The sequence below is a fragment of the Mesoplodon bidens genome (genome assembly GCF_964165515.1).
Source record: "Mesoplodon bidens genome assembly, chromosome: 11".
Taxonomy (NCBI): domain Eukaryota; kingdom Metazoa; phylum Chordata; class Mammalia; order Artiodactyla; family Ziphiidae; genus Mesoplodon; species Mesoplodon bidens.
In genome coordinates, this window is record NC_138167.1 from 63,104,342 (window position 1) to 63,123,494 (window position 19,153).

Here is a 19,153-nt window from a genome sequence, read left to right on the forward strand (position 1 = left end):
GAGGACGAGCTGGAAGGACCTGGAGGACGAGCTGGAAGGACCAGGAGGACGAGCTGGGAAGGACCAGGAGGACGAGCTGGAAGGACCAGGAGGACGAGCTGGAAGGACCTGGAGGACGAGCTGGAAGGACCAGGAAGACGAGCTGGAAGGACCAGGAGGACAAGCTGGAAGGACCAGGAGGACAAGCTGGGAAGGACCTGGAGGACAAGCTGGAAGGACCTGGAGGACGAGGTGGAAGGACCCGGAGGACGAGCTGGGTCCAGTGGGGGCCAGGAGTTTGATTTTGGCCTTGCTTGTTTTGACATCCAAGGGGAGATACCTCACAGCCTTTGGAGATGGGGGTTTGGAGGGTGTGGGAGGGCTTGGAGCTGTGACGTAGAGGGAATCAGCAGCAAAGAGATGGGCCTGCAGCCCCGGCAGGTGGTGCTCCTGGAGAAGAGGCCGCTGGACAGTGGCAACTCTGAGAGGTGGGGCAGCACTTGAAGCGGTTCCCACCATATTTCGTGCAGTGATTGATGTGTCAGTGCTGAGTAATTTTTGGTGAAAGAATAAGTGAGTGAGTGCAGATAGATCTTGCCACAAAATCCCCAAAGGTTTGAACTGGACACCCGAGTCATGGCAGGGCTTGCCTTACATGACCTCTGTGGAGGGTCCTGGGACGTGAAGGTACAGGCGGGGCCTCCGAAGTAGCCAGAGAGATCCGTGGGTGGGGCCGCCTCAGAGGCTGATGGCAACAGGGGTGCTGGGACCACAACACCTGCAGCTCTCCAAGCCTGAGACACAGGATCGTGTGTGGGTACCGCAGGGTGTTGGCCCAGACAGACCTGATTCAGATCCCACTGCCAGACACTTGCTGTCCGACCTCAGGCAACAGTTATAATAACATTTTAGAGCCCTTAGGAAACCTGTCAGTCACCTCCTAAGTGTTTCACCTCGTTAGCACATTCAATCCTCACAACCACCCCGGAGGCAGGGACTTTATACTCCTCCCATTACATATGAGAAGCCTGGCAGGGTTAAGTCTCTTGCCCTTGGTCACTCTGCTAGTAGCCAGCAGAGCTGGGCTTTGAAACTAAGCAACCCGCCTCCAGGGTGTGCCCAGAGCTGTGCAGCCTGGCCTCAACCACAACTTCCCTGCAGGCCTCTGTTTCCCCATCTGCAAAATGGGAATCACCGCCTTTGTGCAGCACAACCTGCAGACACAGAGGCAGATTTCAGGTGGGGCCTTCAGCACAGGCATCAAAACAGGGCCCAGCCTCTGGGCGGCAACTCAGGGTGAGATCAGCACAGCGCTGGCTTTCCCGTGGACAGAAGTTGCCAAGCATTATGAAAGTTGTATAAAAACTTGAGGGCAGGATTTTTATATATCCTGGAAAGCTCCAGCATACTCATTCTTACTTCTGGTACTAGAAGTACCGGTCCCAGAAGCCGAGGGAGCAGAAGGGAAAGAAACACCTCTCTTGTCCCTTTTCCTGAACTCTTTGCATTAAAAGAGGGTACCTGAGGACATAGTTCATCATTTCCTGGGGAAAACAAATCATGGCAAAGATATTCCTGGAGCAGTGAAATCTCCAAAAAGCCAAGTCGAAACATGGCTCCTTCCTCACTTTGGAGATGAGTCCACAGCGCAGGGGGCAGGGGTGGGGGGATTTCGTTAGGCTCCGGGGGACAGGCTTTGACGCTGCGTTTTTGACTCTAGGACCCCTCCGCGGCCTTCTTTAAGATGGACACGGACAGGGATGGCATCGTCACCATGCACGACCTTCACCGGCTGCTGCAGCACCTGCTCTTCAACCTGAAGGACGAGGATTTCGAGCGATTCCTGGGCCTTCTTGGCTTGAGGCTCAGCGTCACGTTAAATTTCCGCGAATTTCAAAATTTGTGTGAGAAGAGACCGTTCAGAATAGAAGACACTGCGCCTCAGAGACTCATTAGGTAGGAGAACAGCATGGGTCAGCATTAACGCCGTGTCCACACATGGTGCAAATGATGGAGTTGCCCCCCAGGGGCTGTTTATTTTGTCTTTTCCTTAGTTCAAGAAAAATCACATTCAGAATTACACATTCAGTGCAGAAAGACTAGAAAATGCAGATACAGGTTAGAAGATACACCTGATCTAAGCACCTGTGAGCGTCATTTTTGTATTTCAAAGTCTATCATCCCGGTCTTGTTGCTTTGCACATAAATATATACATATATGTTTTTCTTTTTATGAGCCTTGGGTCAGATATATACACGTGTTGCTCAGCCTTCCAAGACATTTGGGGACACCGTATGCAGAGGGAGGCGCGGTGCTTGTCAGGAGAACACGTGGACTTCCTCCAGGCCTGAGACGTTAACCTGGGCAGTAGGTGTGAACTGGGGAAGCACAGACACATTATGGTAATTAATGGATACTGAGTGTCATTTCAGTCTTTTTTCTATGTGCATAAATACACACATATACTTGTATATTTTTCTTTTTATGAATTTGGGGTCAGCCGTGCCAGCTGCTTTGGGAGGTGCGAGGACCCCTTCCAGCCCTTTCCTAGGCAGTGCTCCCCACCAGACCCCCGGCCACCCAATGCCGGCCTCACTCATGGCAGGAAAGTCTCTGCATCCCGCTGAGCTGTGACTCCGTTTGTCTCCTTGGCTTCTCTCAGTAAGAGCATCTGCTTCTTGAAGCGGTAGTGGGTTCCCATCTTACCGGGACGTGTCACAGTCTGCTCCCTGTTGAGACCTGTTGACAGGCATGAATGAAGTAGCCATTCAGCCACTCCTTTACCAATTATTATAAGTACACTATTAATATTTTTTGAAACGTTACCATCCACTGCATTTGCTGCTACAGTGATACAACGCAGTAGTGGCATTCACTGGGTCCTTCTGCCCTTGAGGTGCTCCCAGCCCCCAGGGGCTATAGGCAAGTGCCCCTTCCACCCGGCAAGGGCAACTCCTGGAAGGGGGAATGCCCAGAAGCCCCTGTCACTGAGCCAGACTTTGTGGCACTTGGCTAGGCTGCAGAGGCCCTCTGATCTTGCACTTTAATTTTTCCCTCTGAATTTGCTTTTTGCTTTGGTTTTATTTTGTCTATACTTAAAAAGCCAGCAAGAAAGAAAATGACTGTAGTCTCTTTCTAAGTGAAACGATCATATCACACGTGAGTTGAACACCTGCTTCCAATTGCTCCATTTATGAGGAGCTTTAATATGAGACTTGATTGCTTAATGTTAAAACAAAGCACAAAAACATCCTTCAGAAAGAACTTTCTGGAGAATGTATGCAGAACGGATATGAAAAATTTCAACCACAAAGCGCAGTCTTCCTATCCAAATGATTCCACCTTCTTAGTTGTATTATTTGTTCATTCATCACACATTTACTGAGGGTCTGCTGTGTGCTCAGTGTCGCCCCAGGACTCAGAGGTACAAAGATGGATGAGATGAACACTCCCTTCGAGGGGCTTGGGGCTGAACTGCGACAGGTACAAAAATAAAGAAATAGAAGGATGTCTGACGTGCCACAGGGAGGCGAGAGGCTAAGCCTGCTTGAGGTGCACAGAAAAAGCAAGACATTTCAGTTGGGTCTTGAGGTGTGAGTGAGTTCGTCCGGTGCAGGTTACCAGTCCGTGGTTCAAGGCCAGGGAACAGCATTTGCAAAACCACAGAGGTGGGAGTGTGGAGCACATTGAGGGAACGGGGAGAGGATGCGTGTGCAGAAGTGGCATGCACAGCGGGAGAGGAGGCCTCAAGATGCAGGAGGGCGGGATGTGATGGGCTCGAGTGCCAGACTTGGTCAGTAGGCAGGAGAGGATTTTATGCCGCGGAGTGTGTGGGTCACGTTGTGCCATAGAAACATCCTTCAGCAGCCCTAGAGTAGAGGATGGATATAGAGGAAGCGGCTGGTTCCAGGGAGACCCAGCTTGGGCTCCAAGGGTCTGGTGGAGAGCGAGCTTTGTGACCCCAACCAAGGCACTGCTTTAGAAAGCCAAGCCTCCCCATGGCCAGACCCCATACCTGTATTTCATGAAGGTGTATCTTTTCATACCCCACAGCCCTTTAAGGAGGCATCCCTACCTGCCTTTGCAGATGAAGGAATTGGGGCCTAGAGAAAAGTTACTGACTCGTCCAAAAGGACCCAGGTGATGGGCGGTGGACAGAGATTGGAACCCAGGATGCCTCTGGGGAGGGGCCACTTCCTCTGCCTGGAGAGCTCAGCCTCTTTCACCTTCCCCAACCTCACTCTCCACCAGCCAAACCTAGACGCTTTGCCTTATTGGAAGCCATCCTGCCCTCTCAGTTGGGCCCCTCTGCTTTCTGGGCCTCCACTTTCCACCTGCATCATCAAAATGCACTACTTTTGGAAACTTTGAATATTCATAATTTTGTCAAAGAGAGGAAGACCATCTCATTTGCTTTATAACTGCACATCATTTTTAAATGTGTAAATACCAATTAGAGTGATTGGTCCAATGACCTGTTTCATTTACACCATCTATTCCCTCCCAATCTATTCCCTTGTTTAAAACACACGGGCCTTGTCCATTTATCTACTGACAACCCACATCAAGTACATTTTGGTACATGTAATCATCAGAGATGAAAGAATACTGTCAAGTGTCCTTTTAGCAGAATTAGATGGTCAGCTTCTTTTCACAAAATATTGTACGATCCACTCCTTCCTGATGAATGACTAACTAAATGAAAATAACAAATTTCCTTGTTGCTCTTAGACATGTATCACTTACTCACTCATCAGGAGATTTGGCTTATATGATCAAGTTCACTGTCATCTTCTGGTTCATCTAATAATTGCGAAACATTTTCTGATCTCAGTTTTCTTCCCTTTGCCACTTGCACATGAAATAAGAATTCTCAATTTTCAACTACATTCAGTGAAAACTAACATAAGACGACAAGGATGGTGTCACTGTCTTCTTTTTACCTTCTTGAAAGATGCTGTTACACTTTGAGCAGTGCAATCAGAAAACTGAAGGATGATGTAATAGTGGTGATTCATTTCAATATTGTATCATCCTGCTAGGAGATTCCATCATTTTTTGTTTTCTTCTTATTATTTAGTCTCCTTTTTTTAGCATAGCTGGAAATAATTAATGAGCAATGATTGAATATTTCCTAGAATAATGAAATAGATCTAGTATGATTAAATCAAGACCACTAAGATCCCATGATCTATCATTTTCTAAGAGGTTTCAATGGACCCACATGGTAATTGCAAGATAGGAGTTTTAAATATTTGATAGAATTCACCAATGAAATCATCAGGTCCTGGAGTTTCCTTTGTCAGAAGGATTTTAACTACAAATCTAATTACTTTAATAGTTATAGGATCATTCAGGGTTTCTATTCCTTCTTGACTGAGTTTTAGTAATTTTTGTCTTTTAAGCTATTGGTCCGTTTCATCTAAGTTGTTAAATTCATAAGAATGAAGTTGTTCATAGTATTCCCTTACTATTCTTCTAATATCTGTGGGGTCTTTAGTGATGTCCCTTTTTTCCTTTCTTATATTGGTAGTTGATGTCTTCTCTCCTTTTTTCTTGATTCATTTAGCTGAAGGTTCATCAATTTTATTAATATTTTCAAAGAACCAGCTTTATGTTTCATTTCTTTTCCTCTATTGTTTTTCTGTTTCAATTTCATTGATTTCTATTCTTTACTATTTTCTCCTTTCTTCTTGCTTTAAATATATAGTTGATCCTTGAACAACACTGGGGTTAGGGGTGCCAACCCCCTGCACAGTCAAAAATCTGTGTATAGCTTTTGACTCCCCCAAAACTTAACTACTAATAGCTTACTGTTGACTGGAAGCTTACCAATAACATAAAGTCAATCAACACATAGTTTGTATGTTATACGTATTGCATACTGTATTCTTACAGTAAAGCAAGCTAGAGAAAAGAAAATGTTATTAAGAAAGTCGTAAGAAACTTTTATATACTACCAAATGTAAAATAGATAGGTAGTGGGAAGCAGCCGCATAGCACAGGGAGATCAGCTCAGTGCTTTGTGACCACCTAGAGGAGTGGGATAGGGAGGGTGGGAGGGAGATGCAAGAGGGTGGGGATATGGGGATATATGTATATGTATAGCTGATTCACTTTGTTATAAAGCAGAAACTAACACACCATTGTAAAGCAATTATACTCCAATAAAGATGTTAAAAAAAACGTCATGAGAAAGAGAAAATACATTTATAGTACTGTATTTATCAATACTGTAAGTTTACATTGTCTTTTACAAGATAAATCACCTGGCTGTCCGTATACATATCAATACTGTCTCATACGGTACAAAACACTGCAGGCGTCATACATTTTGTGTGTATCTCTGGACATCAAAAATGGAAAGATAATGTGAAAAAGAAATTCGTATTTGTTTAGAGGTATAACGATTCATGCATTGTTAACAAAGAAGCAGCAGTATGATTGCTTTATGGGAGTGTGGTGTAATCGATATAATTGCTTCATGGTAGCCTAGCCTATACACTAAAGAATGAATCATTATAAAATTTTTATAGCATACAGCATTCCAATCATATTTATAATATAGTATTGGAATCGTTACTCTAAAAAAACCCCACTTGCCTGTGATGATAGGCTGATACACAATTTCTCCAATACGAGAGAGAGAGAAGCACACTGTACAGTAATATAATTCCTTGAAAGCAAAGTTATAAAACAGGAAGAAAACTAACATATTAATTTTATATTAAATATCACTCACCTTATGCCTATGTAAGGATACACTAGTATCTACATATATTATATTTTATACATTCATGACATATCTAACTTTTTCTTAATTTGTTTCAATATTTCTAGGCTATGTGGTTAATCTATGAATTTTTTTCAAAATGTCACAAATCTACAAAAATTTTCCAATATATTTATTGAAAAAAATCAGCATATAAGTGGACTCGTGCAGTCCAAACCTGTGTTGTGCAAGGGTCAACTGTAGTTTGCCCTCCTATTTTATTTTCTTAAGCTGAAAACTCAGATTTTTAATTTGAATTCTTTCTTTTCTATATGAGCCCTTAATGCTATCAGGTTCCTTGTAGGCACTGATTTAGCTGCACTTCACAAATTTGATATGTTGTAGTGTTTATTTTCATTCAGTTCAAAATATTTTCTAATTTCCCTTTAGACTGTTTCTTGAAACCTTGGATTATTTAGAAGTATGGGGTTTTTTTTCAAAATAGTTCCATGGTTTCCAACTATCTTTCTGTTATTGATTTCTAGTTTAATTCTGTTCAGTTTAGATAATACACTTTGTATGATTTTAATTCTTTTAAATTTGGTAAGGTTCATTTTACGACCCTAGAAAACGTCTGTCTTGGTGAACATTCCATGTATCTTGAAAAGAATGTATATTGGCCTGTTGTTGGGTGGAGGGTTCTATAAATGTCAATAAGATCAAGTTGGTTATAGTGTTTAGGTTCTCGCTTATTTTCTATTCTATCAATTACTGAGAGAGGAGTGTTGACGTCACCAACAATAATTTTGCATCTGTCTATTTCTCCTTCCATTTTTATCAATTTATGCTTCATGTGTTTTGAAACTCTGAGAAAAAGTATATTTGTATTTACCATTTCTGCCTCTCTTCTTTTATTTCTCAAGCTCAAAAGTGTCTCTCTGCTGTCATTTTCCTTCCCTGAAGAACTTCTTTTAGCGTGTCTACTGGAGACAAGTTATCAGTTTTCCTTCATTGAAAATATATTTATTGCTCCTTCATTCCTTATAGTTTTTTTTTCTGGATATAGAATTATGGGTTGACAATTCTTTTGTTATAACACTTTAAAAATGTTGTTCCATTGTCTTCTGGCCTCCACAGCTTGTGAGGAGAAATCAACAGTCATTCAAATGGTTTTCCCTCTGTAATATGTCATTTTTCTCAGGTTGCTTTCAAGATTTTTTCTTTAGCTTTGGTTTTCAGTAGTTTTAGTATGATGTGTTTGAGCGTGATTTTCTTTGAGTTTATCTTTTTTGAGGTTTGCTGAACTTCCTGAATCTGTAAATTTATGTTTTTCCACCAAATTTGGGCAGGTTTCAGCTATTATTTCCTGAAGTTTTAAATTTTTTTCCATACCAATCTTTTTCTCTTCTCCTTTCAGTACTCCAGTGACATGGATGTTAGACCTTTTGCTTTTGTATCACAGGTCTATCATAGTCCTTGGAGATACATTCTTCTTTTTCCCTCTGTTGATCAGATTAGATTATTTCTAGTCATCTATTTTCAAGTTCACTGACTCACTCCTCTGTCATTTCCATTCTGTCATTGAGCCAATCCAGTGAAAATTTTATTTCAGTTGTTGTTTTTTCCAGTTCTAAAGTTTCCACTTGGTTCTTTTTTTTTTGACTGCAATTTCTTTGCTCAGAAGTGGTCTTTCCATTTATTTTAAGAATGTGTACTCTTACTTCATGGTTATAATAGCTGCTTTTAAATATGATCATTTCAACATCTGGGTCATCTTGGAGTTGGTGCTAGTTGTCTTTTATCTTGAAAATTGTTGGGATTGTCTTGGTCCTCTGTATATTGAGTAATTTTGGACTGTATCATGTACTTTTTTTTTTTTTTTTTGCGGTACGTGGGCCTCTCACTGTTGTGGCCTCTCCCGTTGCGGAGCACAGGCTCCGGACGCGCAGGCTCAGCGGCCATGGCTCACGGGCCTAGCCGCTCTGCGGCATGTAGGATCTTCCTGGACCAGGGCATGAACCCATGTCCCCTGCATCGGCAGGCAGACTCTAAACCACTGCGCCACCAGGGAAGCCCCATGGACATTTTTAATGTTATATTGTGACACTCTGGTCCTGTTAAAATCCTTGGTAATGTGTTGACTGACTGATCTTTTTAAGGCAGGCAATCAATCCATTTAGTTTCAGAGTGCAAGTCCTGACCTGCTTTCTGTGGTTTCAATATCAGTTCAGTTTTCAAAGCAATTGTAGCTCTATCAGGTCAGCCCATGAGTGCAACACGCAGAAGACAGTCTTAACTACACTGTAGTCAAGTTCTCAAAGCTTTCACTGTGCTGCTTTGGGTTAGTTTCACACATGTGCACATCACAGGTGAACCTGGAACTTCCTTCATTCATTTGGGCATCCCTTTTTCTAGCTCTCTTTATGATTTCTCCCCACACTCTCCAGCACTCAGGGACCCCCTTTTTTGTTCTTCTGGTTGGAAAATCTTAGGTTTTAGCCATTCTGTACTACTGAGTGCTTCTCATGACTAGGTCCACCTCCAGGCCAACATGGTGAGAGAAAAACGAGGAAGAGAAAATAGTGTGGATTTCTCCAATCCTCCTTGAACACAGGGACCCCTTTTACCATCTCCTCTGGTTAGAGAGAAGAATTTCAGTTGTGGGTACCTACTTGGCCAATACTATTGCTGGCACCACCATAGAAGTACAGTTTTGAAACTGGGCTTGCCTCAACTCAGGAATGGGACAGTAAAAAGAGACAAGAAAGGGGGATTCCCGCATGCTCTTTGTACTTCAGGGACTCACCTTCCTACTTCTTCAGTCAGAAAAACAGACTTTCTTTTGGAGATTTTTATGTCCACATCCACTGCACAGTTCCAGAATTAGGACTGCCTTTAAGCAGCCCTTAAGTTGGAAATATGGGAGGAAAAAAGCCCATGAATCTCACCATTATATGTCATTCTTCAAGTTTTGATTTCCCTCTCCATAAGCCTCCTGTTATTTACTTTTTACTGTCTTCAGAGAGTTACTTTTTTGTATTCTGTCTAGAGTTTTTGGTTGTAACCAGTGGAAGAGAGAGGATGAAGTAAGTATGTGTGTCTACTCCATCTTAACTGGGACTGGAAGCACATCTCAGGACTCTTGCCCTGCTTGGAATACTGCTCCCCAGGATCACACAGCACCTCGTCACCACTCATGCCTCAAGGAGTCCCCACTCTCTGGTCTTCTTGGCTGAAGTGCCCCGGACCCCGCCCTGGTCCATCATTCTCAGTCACATTCAGTAGCTGAAGTTATCTGATTCACTTATTTTTCCATGTGTGTGCTGTACATTCGTGCCATCACAGGATGAGCTCCTTGAGGACATGGGTTCTGTTCACCATGCTCATCATTGTGTTTGTAGGACTTAGAGCAGCACATTGTATGTATTTGTGACTGACAGTCTGGCTGGTAGGAAGGCTGGATCTGACTGATTGTCAAGATCTAAAGAGGCAGACAATAGGAGAGAAAATAAGTAACTTCTGGAAGAAGCCACAGAAAAACCTTCCAATCTCTCTAGAAGAGACAAGGGTATAAAATGGTACAGAGGAGAAATGAATGGGAAATAGGTAGGAGCTCCTGGTTTGAGCCCGAGTCACTAAGAAAAATAATCCAGCCTCATAGCCTGGAAAAGGAATTGGGTAGGGAGGCTGCTTGGACATGCGTCTAGACAGTGAGATCAGCTTGATAGTGAGTTGACTTTGCAGAGATAGAACATGCCTCTGAGGATCTCCATCCTTTTGAGGGAAGTCCAGGTGCGTCCTCTGGGTTCAGACAGGATTTACGAGGTGCCTAACGGTGAAGGCAGGGGAATAGGGATCATGAGGACCTACAGTCCTTTTAAACAATCGTTGTGCAAATGCAACATAATCCACCCGACCTTCCAGAACCTTAGTGGTAAAGTAGCGATAGAAGATTAGACTGCTTGATCTTTGGATCCTTTTCCACCCTTGAAATTCTATGATTCTGTGAAGTCCGGTAGACAGTTGGAGATAGAATGGAGAAGCAGGTGAGGTTACCGTGCTAATGGCACAGAAGTGTGGGCACACGGCATCCAGGTGGTAGCTGGGGACAGGAGCAGGGATGACCTCTCAGAAGAGTACATAAGCTTTGGGGTGGAAGGAGAGAGAAGGAGTGGTCGAGGGGGCAGGCAGAGAGGGAGAGTCACTCACTGAGGGCACACGTTTGCCAGGTGGTGGGTGTTCCAACCCATGGTATCATTTAAAGAGCAGCATCATGAAGGTGACTAGAGAGCGGGAGGTGGTTAACAGCGTCACCCGTTAAGCCAGCAGAGACTCTGGACTTGGTAATATAGAAGCAACTGGCGAATTTAAAGACTGTGTGTCTTGGGGGGTCTCAGGGGAGGTGTGCCAGCCATAGTTCACCTGTGTTCCCCACAAGCTGGCATCTGCCAGTAGAGAAAATGAAAGTGGGCATGACCTCATTTGGTCCATTTCAGCAGCGACATGAGCTGCAGCGGGTCCTCAGCACCTGCCCACTGAGGAAATGCAAGAATTTTTGTTTGCCAAACCACAGGAGTCAAAGTTTATGTAATTCACCAAAGAAGTGCTGGTCTGAATAAGACCCTTTCCGTGTGACACATGGGTCAACAGCACAGTGTGGGCTTCTGGGGTAATGAGGGCCACGGTGTTCTTGGTGACCAGTGCGTACGGAGCACTGTCAGTCATCAGGGAACCTGAGGAGTGGTCCAGGATAGCTGAGACCAGCAGCAGAGTTTCTTAGAAAGGATTTAAAGGAGAAGCCACATGAAGAGAAATGATTACTGCTTAATTTGTTGGTTCCAGTGCTGTGTCCTGTTGTCTGCTTTTAAAATGTAGGACAGTAGTGGGATGTTTCAGAAGGGCCTTCTCTGGGACGCTGCAGGCTTCACTTTCCCCAGGACCTCACACAGTGCCTGGCACTCCAGCGGTGCTCAGCAGAACTGCTCTAGTTGAATTGAAATAGACACGTTAAGTGAAAAGAAGATCCTGCGCATGTAAAAACCATGGGTGGCCCTCACCTCTGTGAAATGTAATATTTAATGGATCCTTTCCTCTGAGGAGTGAGGTTAGAGGGGCTACCAAAACTGTAGCTTCAGACGGAATGACAACAGTGAGAAAGGCTTCCTCTGGCATGGGAGGGCCCTGAGTTTGAGTGCCAGGATTCCCGGTACTGGCTGTGCAATTTTGGCAGGCGATTTCACCTCTCTAAACCACAGCATCCCCTTTTGCAAACTGGGGTGGCAATGCCAGCACTGGTGTGAAAACCCAGATTCGGTAGTTCCAGGCTGACTGGTCACAGAGCTTGTGGAGGACACAATTACCCTAAAACCACAGTGCTCCCCACCTGGCATCACATATAAAGGGTCAGCTACAAAGCCGCGTCTTTGGGGATCACATAAACCTTTGACTGCTGCATTTTCTCAACTGGCAGCCTCCTGGTTGACTTTAGATTTTTTTTTCCTTACGAGCAGCTCACCTGCTGGAGCATGAATAACATCACTTCTTTAAAAGGGTGACATGGGGCTTGTGTGCTGTCCCCACCCTGGTTTTCCAGGTTCCCTTGAGGGGAAGTTCCTGTGAGGGTCCCTGTGGGGCCTCGCTCAGGTGTCCCCCTTACTCACCCTCAGGCAAGATGCACTGATCACCCACGTGCCTGTGCGCAAGCGTGGTTCCAAGCAAGGCGACCGCGGAGAAAGAAGTGGCGAAGGGTTTTACAGGGTTTCACGTGCCCCTAATTTGTTTTAGTGACTGGAAGAATCCAAGGCACCCCAAACTCCTTCAGCCACAGTCTTCACTGCTCCCCATGGAGGCCTAGCCACAGTCTTTTTTTAAGTGTCCTTGGCGCCCATTGTTCTGTGAGTAAACAGAGTTTTGATCATTTTACATCCCATAGACCTACCCTTTGAACACGAGCTGAGACTGAGTCTGTAGGTCATGTTCCCACAGTGTTCCTGGACTGTTTGCTTTGGTCTGCGTGATCATGCCAACGTGTACATTCAGAAATAAAAGTTTTTAGTTGTCTTCATCTGAAGACAATGTTATAGTGTGGTTTTTATCCCTCTGGGAATAAATGAGCCCTTTTTTGTGTGTGAACTGCAGGAAAAGTTGAACAACATTTATCTGGAAATAAGCAAGTACTCCTAAAATTTAAGATTTCCCTAACATGCAGCTGGGGAAATAAGACTGTATTTTAAGAATTAAGTTAGGCCAGATGTGAAATAGCAGACTTGAACGCTATCTTTGAAACAAACTGGGGTAGGAGAATCCCTTGGGAGATTAATGAGTCCATTAAATTTAAACCGATTCATTTTTTGTTTTTTCTTTTAAGACCAAAACAGAAGGTCCCAGATTCAGAACTAGCTTGTGAACAGGCTCATCAGTATCTTGTTACCAAAGCAAAAACCAGATGGTCAGACTTGTCTAAGGTAAGAAAATGATTATTTCCTTAAAAGGAAAGGGATCTATTTCAATGTTCCAAGATTACTGTGATGAGGGAGGTATTTTCCATCCAGTCACTAAGATGGCAAAGCAACTTTGTATATCAATTTAGGGACTCCTTTTTTTCTTAAAATACTTTTTCAAAATAAATTCTCACATTCAAGGTCAACTGATCTTTAGAAAAATAAGTAATTTTAAGAGTTACATGGACTGAAATTGCTGGCTTTATCTCAGGTTTGATATGAATTAAAAATTTAAATGAAAAATGTAAGATGTTATCATTCTTGTTTTTACACAGTTATAAACATGCTTTTTAAAGAGGTATTTCTTCCTGTCTTGCTAAAATTATAGAAAGCATAGTTTGAAGGTGAATACCCTCCATGTGCAATTGTGTAAACTGTGACTATGGTGTCAAGATGGGAACATACTCTTCACCATGGCAGCTGAACCTGCAGGACAGTAGATCTGAAATGCAAGCCTGGGTCATCCTGAGGTCTAGGATATGGGGTCACCACTTCTCAATGCAACAAGGACACAAAAACTTCATTTTAAAAAGTATTTGTGGGCTTCCCTGGTGGCACAGTGGTTGAGAGTCTGCCTGCCGATGCATGGGACACAGGTTTGTGCCCCGGCCCGGGAAGATCCCACATGCCACGGAGCGGCTGGGCCCGTGAGCCATGGCCGCTGAGCCTGCGCATCCGGAGCCTGTGCTCCGCAACGGGAGAGGCCACAACAGTGAGAGGCCCGCGTACCGCAAAAAAAAAAAAAAAAAAAAATTTTGTATACTGCATTACGGAAGTATTTTCACACTATTCTGAAGAATGTCTCCACTTTGTTTCATGTGGTCATTTTCTATCTATGTTTGCTCTGTCTTGGCCTGTGCCCGATGTGAAGTCCCGCTTTTAAGTCCTGTTAAGCACCCAGGCTGCCTCACAGCCTTGACTGTGCCAGCCCAGGCTGGCAAATCACACAGGCTGAGGCCAGGCCAGCCTTCCAGAGCAGTCCTTTGTTGGGTCGCGGAGTGCAGGGCAAGCTCTGGATTGTAAGCAGCGGCCACACAGGACACAGCAGCGCCAGCCGGGGAGAGGGCAGAGCTGGCCACCTGACCGCCTTCCTGCATGCCCGCCCCACCCCTGCTTCTCTCTGGCCTCCAAACTCCCTCAAACCTATTTAAGAAAAAGCCCCTTCTCCCCAGCGTGCCTCCCCTCTAAGCTGCCCTGCCCTCCTTCCCCTCGTGGGAGCAGCCCTGCCCTGTGGTCTGACTCCAGGGACTCCCAAGGGCCACGGCCAGGGCCCTTTGCAGCTTCATCCGACCCCACTTTGACTTAGCACAGACTCACTGCGTCGGGGTTTGTGCCCCGGGTTCAGTGGTAACCAAGGCCTGTCTGCTCCCGCCTGGCCGAGCTCACGAACCAGGGAAGGTGACAGATTATTAACAAGGCAGATGGGCGCTGGAAGGAGCAGGCCGCTGGGAGTGGCCAGAGGCTGTGGAGGCCTTTGCTTCTGCCTTGTTCAGTCCATCCTTCCTGAAACGCCTCCACCCCCAGCTCCACGACACCCTGCAGGGCCCCCTCCCCTCCTGTCCCGGCCTCCTGGCTGGGTGACGTCCTCCCCGTCAGTGTGGACTCTCACTCCACCTCGATTCCACGGCCTCTCATAGCCACCTTCATCCTTGATGTCGTGCGGGACCCCAAACTATGCGTGGAGGAGGCCTGGGGACCCCAGGGCGCTGTGCTGCTAAACCAGGAGCCTTGCGTCTATCAGGCGGAGACCTCCTCCATCTCTTCTAGGACTGAGCCTGGCGGGGAGAGGACGCGCTTTGTCCAGAATCAAGCATCGTGTCACCTCACTGGCCCCCACAGGGCTAAATGGTCCTGCACATGTGGACATCTCTGCCACTCTCTCAGTTTATTTTGACTAAAGCACTGAAGGAATTAGTTCTGAATTCCAAACCGGCAGAAAGTATAATAACGTAAATAAGACCAGCAGTATTCCCACCGGACCAACTGGTGATGAGACGGCTGTCCTCACTCGGTGCTCCCATCCCTGCTCTTCACTTCTGGGTCCCAGCATTTAGAGATGGTGAAGGTGACCAAAGGTGTGGAGTCTCCCTTCTGCCGCATTTCTGTTGGGAATTTGCCAAACAGGACCTGCTAATATCCGAAAGGATGTATTCTCCAGTAAAACCGTGTTTGAACTTGAACAAGGATTCAGCGTTCAGTCATCTAGTGACCTTCACATAGAGTCATGGGGCTCCCCGCTCCGCCATGCGCTGCTGGGGGCACCTCCAGCTGCATTCTCAGAAGTACATAGGAGTCGTCCCATTTGGGGGCAGCTTAATATGTTCATTGCTATTTAGGTGTTTTTGGAAAATAAGTTCATTGGTTTCTTCAGGAAACCTTTTTTTTTTTTTTTTTTGCGGTATGCAGGCCTCTCACCGTTGTGGCCTCTCCTGTTGCGGAGCACAGGCTCCGGACGCGCAGGCTCAGCGGCCATGGCTCACGGGCCCAGCTGCTCCGCGGCATGTGGGATCTTCCCGGACCAGGGCACGAACCCGCGTCCCCTGCATCAGCAGGCGGATTCTCAACCACTACGCCACCAGGGAAGCCCCTGATAGTTTATTATTAGTGTATACAAATGCAACAGATTTCTATATATTAGTTTTGTATCCTGCAACTTTACCAAATTCATCGATGAGCTCTAGTAGTTTTTTGGTGGCATCTTTAGGATTTTTTACGTATAGTATCATGTCATCTTTAAACAGTGACAGTTTTACTTCTTCCTTTCCAATTTGGATTCCTTTTTGTTCTCTTTCTTGTCTGATTGCTGTGGCTAGGCCTTCCAGTACTATGCTGAATAAAAGTGGTGAGAGTGGATATCCTTGTCTTGTTCCTGATCTTAGAGGAAATGCTTTCAGCTTTTCACCATTGAGTGTGATGTTAGCTGTGGACTTATCATATATGGCCTTTATTATGTTGAGGTATGTTCTCTCTATACCCACCTTGTTGACAGTTTTTATCATAAATGGGTGTTGAATTTTGTCAAAAGCTCTTTCTGCATCAATTGAAATGGTCATATGATTTTTGTTTTTCAGTTTGTTAATGTGGTGTATCACATTCATTGATTTGCAGATACTGAACCATCCTTGTATCCTTGGGAGAAATCCCACTTGATCATGGTGTATGATCTTTTTCAATGTATTGTTGAATTTGGCTTGCTAATATTTTGTTGAGGATTTTTGCATATATGTTCATCAGTGATAGTAGCCTATAATTTTCTTTTTTTGTGATATCTTTGGTTTTGGCATCAGGGTGGTGCTGACCTCATAGAATGCATTCATAAACATTCCTTCTTCTGCAGTTTCTTGGAAATTTTGAGAAAGATTGACAACTCTTCTCTAAATCTTTGGTAAAATTCACCTGTGAAGCCGTCTGCCCCTGGACTTTTGTTTTTTGGGAGTTCTTTTATTACTGATTCAACTTCATTACTGGTAATTGGTCTGTTCATATTTTCTATTTCTTCCCAATTCAGTCTTGGGAGATTGTACATTTCTAGGAGTTTGTCCACTTCTCCTAGGTTGTCCATATTATTGGCATATAATTGTTCATAATAATCTCTTATGATCCTTTGTGTTTCTGTAGTGACAGTTGTAACTTCTCCTTTTTCATTTCTGACTTCATTGGTTTGGTCCCTCTCTTTTTCTCTTGATGTGTCTGGCTAAAGCTTTATCAATTGTGTTTACCTTTTCAAAGAACCAGCTCTTAGTTCCATTAATCTTTTCTATTGTTTTTTTTTGTCTGTATTTTATTTATTTCTGCTCTGGTCTTTATGATTTCTTTCCCTCTACTAACTTTGGGGTTTGCTCTGCTTTTTCTAGTTCCTTTAGGTGTAAGCTTGTGTTATTTATTTGAGATTTTTCTTTTTTCCCAAGATAGGCTTGTTTTGCTATAAACTTCCCTCTTGGAACTGCTTTTACTGTGTCCCATAGATCTTGGGTCCTTGTATTTCCATTTTTTTTTGTCTTCAGGTATTTTTTTATTTCTTCTTTGATTGCTTCAGTGATCCATCTGTTGTTTAGTAGCATAGTGTTTAGTGTCTACATGTTTGTGATTTTTGCAATTTGTGTCTTACAATTGATGTTTAGTCTCATAGTGCTGTAGTCAAAAAAAACTTGAAAAAAAGTTGGATATGATGTTAGTTTTCTTAAATTTACTGAGACTTGTTTTGTGTCCTATCATGTGATCTGGAGAACATTCCATGTCCACTTGAAAAGAGTGTGTATTCTGCTGCTTTTTGATTCTCTATATATGTAACAATTAGGTCCATCTGATCTAATGTGTCATTTAAAGCCAATGTTTCCTTATTCATTTTCTGTCTGGATGATCTGTCCATTGATGTCAGTGGGATATTAAAGTCCCCTACTATTATTGTGTTACTGTCTATTTCTCACTTTTTGTCTGTTAATATTTGCTTTATGTATTTAGGTGCTTCTGTATTGGGTGCATATATATTTAGAATTGTTATATCTTTATTGTTATATCTGTTCTTTGATCTCTTGATCATTACATAATGTCCTTCTTTGTCTCCTGTTACAGTCTTTAAAGTCTATTTTACCTGATATAAGTATTGCTACCCTTGGTTTCTTTTCATTTTCATTTGCATGGAATATCTTTTTCCATCCCCTCACTTTCAGTGTGTGTGAAAGAGGTGAAGTGAGTCTCTTGTAGACAGCATATATATGGGTCTTGTTTATGTATCCATTCAGCCACTTTGTGTTTTTTGATGGAGCATTTAGTCTATTCACATTTAATATAAATACTGATAGGTATGTACTTATTGCCATTTTGTTAATTGTTTGGGGATCGTTTTTTTTTTTTTTTTTTTTTGCGGTACGCGGGCCTCTCACTGTTGTGGCCTCTCCCATTGCGGAGCACAGGCTCCGGATGCGCAGGCTCAGCGGCCATGGCTCACGGGCCTAGCCGCTCCGCGGCATGTGGGATCTTCCCGGACCGGGGCACGAACCCGTGTCCCCTGCATCGGCAGGCGGACTCTCAACCACTGTGCCACCAGGGAAGCCCTGGGGATCGTTTTTATAGTTCTTTTTTGTTCCTTTCTTCTTCTTTTGCTCTCTTCCATTGTGGTTTGATGACTGTCTCTAGTGTTACATTTGGATTCCTTTTTTTTTTTCTGTGTGTCTATTATAGATCTTTTGTTGTTATTGTGAAGGTTATATAGCAATCTATAAATACATGTGATTATTTTAAGTTGCTGGGCTCTTAAGTTCAAATGTATTTTAACAATCCTGGCATTTTTACCCCACACACACACTTGCTGTTTTTGACATCTTATTTTACATCATTTTGTTTTGTGTATCCCTTAACTACTTTTTGTGAATATAGATGCTTTTACTACTTTTGTCTTTTAACCTTCCCACTAGCTTTACATGTGGTTGATTTACTGCCTTTACTGTATATTTGCCTTTACCAATGAGCTTTCTTCTTTCATAATTTTCATGTTTCTAGTTGTGGCCTTTTTCTTTTTCACTTAGGGAAGTCCCTTTAACATTTCTTGTAAAGCTCATTTGGTGGTGCTGAATTCTTTTAACTTTTGCTTGTCTGTAAAATTTTTTTTGATCTCTCCATCAAGTCTGAATGAAAGCCTTGCTGGGTAGAGTATTCTTGGTTGTAGATTTTCCCTTTTCATCACTTTAAACATATTGTGCCACTCCCTTCTATCAGCCTACAGAATTTCTGCTGAAAAATTAGCTGATGGCCTTATGGGAATTCCTTGTATGGAGCTCGTTGCTTTTTCCTTGCTGCTTTTAATATTCTTTCTTTATCTTTAATTGTTGCCATTTTAATTACAGTGTGTTTTGCTTTGATCCTCTTTGTGTTGATCCTATTTGGTACTCTCTGTGATTCCTGTACCTGGACGTCTGTTTCCTTTCCCAGGTTAGGGAAGTTTTCAGCTATTATGTCTTCAAA

The 19,153-nt window shown here is 43.6% G+C and overlaps 1 protein-coding gene across 1 annotated transcript in view; it reads left to right on the plus strand.

The window, feature by feature from the left end:
- EFCAB6 (EF-hand calcium binding domain 6) overlaps window positions 1-19,153 on the plus strand; it is a 212,234-nt gene that overhangs the window by 125,165 nt on the left and 67,916 nt on the right. Inside the window, exons 17-18 of the mRNA XM_081247831.1 lie at window positions 1,700-1,935; window positions 13,060-13,156. Coding sequence (XP_081103957.1) covers window positions 1,700-1,935; window positions 13,060-13,156 — 333 coding nt within the window. The remainder of the gene's footprint in view (window positions 1-1,699; window positions 1,936-13,059; window positions 13,157-19,153) is intronic.